This window comes from Callospermophilus lateralis, chromosome X, assembly GCF_048772815.1.
Source record: "Callospermophilus lateralis isolate mCalLat2 chromosome X, mCalLat2.hap1, whole genome shotgun sequence".
In the NCBI taxonomy this organism is placed as follows: Eukaryota; Metazoa; Chordata; class Mammalia; order Rodentia; family Sciuridae; genus Callospermophilus; species Callospermophilus lateralis.
In genome coordinates, this window is record NC_135325.1 from 82,712,704 (window position 1) to 82,720,434 (window position 7,731).

The 7,731-nt window shown below is 41.2% G+C and overlaps 1 protein-coding gene across 3 annotated transcripts; it reads left to right on the forward strand.

Moving 5' to 3' along the window:
- The first annotated feature begins 2,978 nt into the window (after nt 1-2,978).
- Nucleotides 2,979-4,959, forward strand: Tceal1 (transcription elongation factor A like 1). Of its 3 annotated transcripts, none has more exons than XM_077107243.1 (2): nt 2,979-3,166; nt 3,901-4,959. In XM_077107243.1, exon 2 carries the CDS (start codon nt 3,933-3,935, stop codon nt 4,413-4,415), a length of 483 nt encoding a protein of 160 aa, XP_076963358.1. In that variant the 5' UTR covers nt 2,979-3,166; nt 3,901-3,932; the 3' UTR covers nt 4,416-4,959. The 3 variants fall into 3 exon arrangements, with proteins under 3 accessions (XP_076963358.1, XP_076963360.1, XP_076963359.1); XM_077107245.1 differs by having other exon boundaries at nt 2,979-3,101; XM_077107244.1 differs by having other exon boundaries at nt 2,979-3,072.
- Nucleotides 4,960-7,731: the final 2,772 nt, after the last annotated feature.

Sequence of the window (7,731 nt, forward strand, 5' to 3'; positions counted from 1 at the left end):
GTAGAGTCAGTGCTTTCAGCAAAAGTGACCTTTAAGTCCCTGAAGAGTAACCTAGGCAACTATTATCATCATCACCCACATGTCAGAGGTGTTATCTACAGCAAAGCTAGTAGGAGGCTAATAATATATTGCTCATCTTCATGACCTCCAAAAATTAATCATTTTAAAAATCAACTAGAAACAAGTGAAGCTAGAGGGTTTATTGAGGTTTTTCTTTGGCTACAATATTTATAATAAAAGAATAATAATTAATAGTATTGTTAGTGCTTTTTCACAGTATTATGTACTCTTCCCATTATTATACTTAATCCATATACAGCACTTTCTATGTGCTAGGCAATATTCCAGATCCTGCACATATACTGACTCACTGACTCATGTACTCTACTTACCAATCCAATGGGATAGGTACTACTATTGAGAAACCAATCCTTGGCAAAAGAATAAAGACAAACTGGATGCAGTGGCACATGTATGTAATCCCAGTGGCTCTGGAGTCTGAAACAGGATCATCACAAGTTCAAAGCCATCCTCAGAATCTTAGCAAGGCCTTAAGCAACACAGTGAGACCCTGTCTCTAAATAAAATATTAAAAATGGGCTGGGGATGTGGTTCAGTGGTTAAGTACCCCTGGGTTCAATCTGTGGCACTGAAACTTTTTTTAAAAAAGAAGTAGAGTGAAACTTTGTTTTAAAGACACATGTCACAGAAAAACAGAAAATTAAAACAATTATGGAAAAGATATAAAGGTAAACTATTATCATTCCCAATTTTTGTCCCTAGCCCTTTTTTATATATATTTCATTTTGAGACAGGGTCTCACTGTGCTGCTTAGGACCTTGCTAAATTGCAGAGCCTAGCTTTAAATTCATGATTCTCCTGCTTCAGCCTCCCAAGCCGCTGGAATTACAGGCATGTGCCACAAAGCCCAGTTCATTTCTAATTTTTTTTTAGATGAGGAAGCTGAGTCATAGAAAGGTTAAGTAGGTTGTCCAGTGTGTCTCTCTGATGGGAAAGGGAAAGGACCAGAACAAAACCCTTGGCATTTCAAGTTATCAAGGGTAAAAGGCAGTTTAATTATTTTATACTTGTTTTCTACCAGTTCAGAGGGCAGAGCCAGGACCAATCAATGTGTGAAAACTGGGAGGCAGATTGCAACTCAACAAATGCATAAATAAATTAGTTAACCTATGAACTCCAAATGATTAGAACTATCTAAAATTTCATTGAGAAGTCATAAAGTAGTGAGTTGTCCATCATAAGATGAAAGGAGAATAAGAATAGAAATGAAGGAATGGATGAAGTTGGACTTCTCTAAGAAAAAAACCAACAAATAAGAAACCAATCCTTGGTGAAAGAATAATGAAGTCATAGTAAAACTTGGCTTTAAAGACACACAGTACAGAAAAGCTGAAAATTAAAACAATAAAGCAAAAGATAAACTAATATTTGTCTAGTTGCTATATCAACACAAAGTAAATTAGGTGCTGGAGAAAATCAACAATTTCACAAAATGGGAAATTTCACATATGAATTTCTGTTCAGAAACTTACTAAACAACCTTGGTTTAAAAGAAAAAGAAAAAAAAAACAGTTCCAGAATCCTCACAGATCTGATGACCACATACCCTGAAAGTATAAAACAGGGAGAGGAGAGGTAGTCTACTCTCTGGATGAAAGGGCATCTGCATGAGAAAGTACCATCTATGCTTTTTGAACAGGTGAGTTGTAGGCATGAGGTTGGAGATCATAAAACGGATCCAAAAATATATAGTACTTGTAATGATAATTGAGTTTGTTAGTGTGGTTTTAATCCTACTTCTCAGTATGTGGTAAATTGAATTATTGCATGATTTGTTATTTTTTAAAATATTTTTAGCTATCAATGGACCTTTTCATTTTATTTATTTATATGCAGTGTTGAGAATTGAACCCAGTGCCTCACACATGCTAGGCAAGTGCTCTGCCACTGAGCCACAACCCCAGCCCTAGCATGGTTTATTATTGACTGTCTTCTCTGTTGCATCTAAATTTTGGGGTCCAGCAATTCCAGGAATCAAAGTATTTGTTGATTTAATGAATTAATATAAACTTTCTCAACCAGAAGCACCAATAACTGGCTGACTAAGGATTTAAGAGTCCCAGTAAAATCTATTTTTTTCTGTTATGAATAGTAATAATTTAGATATTCATATAAACTATTTATTGTGCCTATGTGTACATACATGTATCTAGATAGATAGATCTGCATGTGTGTATGTATATATGTGTGTATATAGAGAGAGGGGGAAGAGAAAAATGCCATGCTATCCATCAAGAACTCTCCCACTTCAAATAATTAATAAATACATTTTCTGGATTATTTGTACTTAGGTGGACAAATGTATATTTTGATTTATGAAAACCAAAGTACTGAATCTTTTTAGATTTGCATACTTTACAAACAACTCTTTCTAAAAGTGTAGAAGTGAATGATTATCAATTTATATTGGAGCTTTTCTTTGTGATATAGGTCTGGGGCCTCAAAACACACACAAAAAATAGTGATGTCAAAGAAATATGAAAGTTTGCCTTCCATGAAAGTGAGAAGAAATGAAAACATGCTGATGGAGCCTAAATGGACATGACACCGTTATAGATGTGGATTAAACTTGAGAGTTGCGGTGATTCGTGAAAGTCAAATTGCATTGCAGGATCTGAAGAGAAGGGGAAATCAGAGGCTTTAGTGGGTGAGGAAGGGACGGTGGTGGGAGAGAGGCAAGCAGCAGGCAGGAAGAGACAATAACCACTGAGACCTGATGCTAATCGTCTCTGGTAACCAGGGAACAGACAAATATAAACAAAGAAAGGTGAGTGACAATGCCTGGTGTGTCTGGAGTCAGGAGATTCTGGAAGGTTGCTGCGAACAGTCGCCGGTCAAAGTGGTAACTGGGGATCTGAGCTCGGCAGTGACGCGCGGCCCTCACGTGACCAGGAGCCTATGTCTGCCCAAGTCCCTCTCGTCCTGGTCCTTTTTGCCTGTCCAGACACCATCTCCCTATTACCCTTTGGTCGAGAGGGAAAGCAGAAGGAAGTAAGTTCCCTCGATCCTCTGAAATCGATGTGAGTGTTGGTGCTGCCTTGTAATCCCTGGGAACAGATCCGGATGGCTGAGTCCAGGCCTTTCGGTAGGCTCCAGCCCCGCCCTCCACCCCGCGCCCACAATTTTGTTAAAGAAAATGGTGGTCTTGGGGTTTCGGGGAAGAGGTGGGTGAAGCCCTCCTCCCGGAAGGGAGGTGAAAACACTTGGAAACAATTTCTAAGTAACCTTCGCTTCCACTTCCCGCCTGAAAAGAAATGACCAGCTTTGCTGGGTGGAGAAGTGGGGACATAGAGGACAAAGCTTGATGTAGGGTCTGAGTAGGGAAGCGAACCCCAAGGGGGTTGGCATGGGGTCGGCGGCTGAAACTGGGGGTGTGCGTCAGTCAATTCGCCCTCCTTCTCTCTCTCCGCCCCCTACCCTGTCTGGCGTCTGTCTGCAGTCTCAGCGGGGCACCTTAAGGAGGGGACGACTTAGGGGTGCATGGATGTGAGAGGTCCAGGTGGGGGAAGGGAAGCGACCCAGGATAGGGGTGCAAGGGAGGATGCCGAAAGGAACGGAGTCTGCAGGGCCCCCACTGCCCCGCCCCTGTCACAGTGGGAGAAGCCTGTGGCAAGGCCTGCTGGGAAAATGGTGGGCTTTCGGGAAGGAGGGGGCAACCAAGAAAGCGACTTGGTGACGAGAGCCCCAAGAGCCTCTAAGTAAACGCAGGTTTAAGGACTTGGGCCACGAATCAGGGCAAAGCAGGTATTAGTACCCAGGGCCGGGGTATTGGCCAGCTGCCAAGTATTGTGACTCGACTGCCTTTTCTTGTCTCTTAAGAATAACTGTGCTTGAAGAAGAAAAATCTCAACATGGAAAAATCATGCAGAGAAAACGAAGAACAGCCACAGAACTCGCCAAAGGTTGATGAGGACCGGTCTCCGGAGGAGCAGCTTCCTGACAACCAGTGTTCCGAGGACGAGCAGTCCTCTGAGGATTGCTCCTCTGAGGAGGAGTTCTTTCCCGAGGAACTCCTGCCTGAGCTCCTGCCTGAGATGCTGCTGTGTGAGGAGCGCCCTCCGCGGGAGCGCCTCTCCCGGAAGGACCTGCTGGCGGAGCGCCCTCCCATGGAGCAGCCTCCTTGTGGAGTGGGCAAACATAAGCTGGAAGAGGGAAGTTTCAAAGAAAGGCTGGCCCGTTCTCGCCCGCAGTTTAGAGGGGACATCCATGGCAGAAATTTAAGTAATGAGGAGATGATACAGGCAGCAGATGAAATGGAAGAGATGAAAAGAGTAAGAAATAAACTCATGATAATGCATTGGAAGGCAAAACGGAGCCGTCCTTATCCTATTTAATGTGTTTGGCCTTCAGTGCAGTTTTGAATCATAACAGTATTGCCACCTGGACTTTCTGTTTGCGTTCTCTTATGGCTTTTTTTTTCTGTCTTCATTTTATATTTGTATGCAGTTTATTTTACATGTCTGGCTTGTAACTGGCATAAAATTGGCTCTTTTGCCTCCTAAAATCTGACTCCCACCCATTTGCATGGAAAGATGTACATTATATATTGTGAAGTGGAAAAAAAAGCAATTTTCAAAAGGTATATATAGTATCCCGTTTTTGTAAAAAAAAAACCGCATATATTTATATATTAATATGCAAAGAAAAAACTAAAAGTATATACTTAAAAGGCTTAACAATGGCTATCTAAGCAGTATAGTAGGTGATTTTTATCTTTTTAATTTTTGCTTTATCTGAAATTCCCATTTTCCCTGAAAAAATTCTACTGTTGCAAAAGAAACAATGTAATGGAAAAAATGCAAAGCAATTTTGTAAAAAATAAAACAAAACCCTGTTAATCAGCTTATAAAGACAATGTGACCCTTAATAAATATTTGTCAGAACTTAAAGAAAACTGATTCATGTTTCTTCTGAATCTCTTAGGCAGGATTATAAATCAGGTATTTACTATAGCTAAGAGTCTTATTTTCACATATGAATATGAATACGACCTGCCTTACAGTGCTGCTGTGGGACAAAATGAGATAAAGATTGTGTGAACTGTGTTCTTTTCTTTCGTCACCTACACTGCAGGATCCCAACTACTATAGATTCTCTTCAAACACAGGGGAGGTTTCCTTCATGCTCACAAATTCCTGTGATATTCCAGGTGAGTGGCACATTCTGTTCCTATCCTACTATACTCTCAGACACTGCCATACTTACCAGGTAAAGCTGCTCCTTCTTGTAGGTCCTGCTCCTGCCACCAGCCCCCATGCTGCTAATGTCCTTAAAGTGCACCACCTTAGTGATTGCTTTGCAGTCCCTGATGAGACAGAGCTGCACTTTGACTCCTATAGGTATATGCAGAATTCCCCTCTTCCAGCTGGGAAATTACACTTACCCAATGTATACCATCCCAAATGCTGCTTAGACCTTGATGTTTTAAAAGAATGCTTAGCAAGGTTGGTGCATGCCTCTAATCCCAGCATCTCAGGAGGCTGAGACAGGAGGATTGCAAGTTCAATTGCAACCTCACCAACTTTGTGAGACTCTCAGTAACTTAGCAAGACCTCTAATGAAAAAAAAAAAAAGGACTGGGGATGTAGCTGAGTGGTAAAGCACCCTGGGTTCAATACCCAGTATGTGCCCAGGGGGAGGAATTCTGAACAAAATAATCCTGTCCATTTTTTCCTCTTAAAGACTCCATTTTCTTCCCTGGACTCAAACAAGAGTTCCTTTGGGTCCTGGGTTAGGACAAATTTGTGAGAAAGACACTATTATATGAACTCAGAATTAAACCCCCCTCCCAAATACAAGAATAATTATGATTTCAGTTGCCTACCTTGCCTTTTGTTAAGTTCTATCAGGGGCTTCAGGGAAATTAACCTTACAAATTTATCTAACTTGTATGAATAAAAGAGGAAAACAAAGCTTAGACTCAAACTCGGACATTCATCTATACTACTCCATATCCCTAAGAAATATGAAAAATACTTTGAAAAATATTAAAGTACTATATGTGTATTTGTATATATATTATGAATTCTTCATTAAACTACCTTGGTAAGTCCTAAGATTTTTATTTTGTTGATCCTGTTAATGTTAGAAATATAGATAGTACTTAATAACTTTTTTAAACATTATGACCTGTCATGAACTCAGAGTTTTTGTTTGACTATGTTGCCATCAGTAAGTGTGTGCACTTTTCTAGAATTATGATTTGCAATTCCAAAAAGAACATAGTGGGGAGAGATTGTTTCCTCAAATTCAGCATTAATGTTATTTATATTTTATATATCAATGTTTCTCTTTAAAATGTTTCTCTTTAAAATTATTCTAGTCCCACTAAACCTGCTCTTTTGCAAATTAGCACACTAAAATTGGAAAGCCACTGGCATATACAATATACTGCTAATTTTAGTAACAAGAAACTATGACATAAAAGTATAGGTAATTGCATCAGAATTAAAAGGTATAAAGTTTGTTCATATTTTCAGTGACAAACTAAAGACAACATTACTAATTTTACAACATAAAATTTAGATTTCTTACAGCAAAGCAAGATATACACAAAATAAAAAGCAAAGACATGACTTAATAGCTAGATGCATTTTCATGATGAACTTTATGTAATGTCTTCTGCTCCTTTCTTATGTGAGTAAAATACATCACAAATAAATTCAAAGTTTTCCTCTGGTACTCAAGTTACAAAATGCTTGAGCAAACCCTGATCCTTTGGCTCTAATTTGACTTTTATTTTTTCCCCTGTATGATGCCATTTTGAGAGCTCTTCATCTCTCCAGACCATTCTTCAAGGTCATGGCAGCCTGATGGATGCTGGAAGAGCTGGAATTCTGACCAGAATGATGTAAGATTCCAGGGGCTCACCATGCCAGTTTTATAAGGCATCCAACCCCTCACACTTATGGGGAGGCAAGTGGCAGGCAGGCATGGAAGGGCTCCCCCAAGCCACACTCCTCTCCAGGTTGGGTCTGCCTTTGTTCTCTGCTCCAGACTGCAGCAGGAATCAGGATCTCTGGAGCCAATGGCTGGGCTGAGAGGAACAGACTTACCTGGAGGATGACGATGGTCCACACTGCAGGTTGGAGCATGCTGCCTTTCCCTCCTTTGCCCTTTCTCCTTGGGGGATCTTTTTGTAAGGGGGGAGGCCCCAAAGCTTCCTAGTTAGAAACATGCTTAGGATAGTCTTTGAGCAGGCAGGTGTCTGCACCAGGTTAAGAGCAGGTAAACTGGGTTGAAGCAGAGGGGGCTGACCCCTCCCTCAGTGTCCAGTGTCCAAAACAATTGGGTAAAATGAGGTTAGCCAGCAGACAAGACCTCACCCATCTCTCTCCCACCCGCCTTGCCCAGACTCACAGGAGGGCCTAGGATATGCCCTGGCCTGTTGGTTCTGTGATGACTTAGCTCTGTGTCTGCTTGGCACAGAGCATCTGATGTCTGAGTCAGCCCAGACCCAGGAGTACAGGAGACCCCAGGTAAAGGGAGCTCACAAAGGCTCGTGGTCCTGCAACTTGGGAGAAGAGGGGTGTCACGTCCTGTCTGAAAACACACATGCACTGTGTACCCATTCCTTGACTTGGGGATGAAGGCAGTCAGACTGTGAGCTGGTGTAAAGATACTTCTTAAGGCATTGATGGTGGAGGGTCG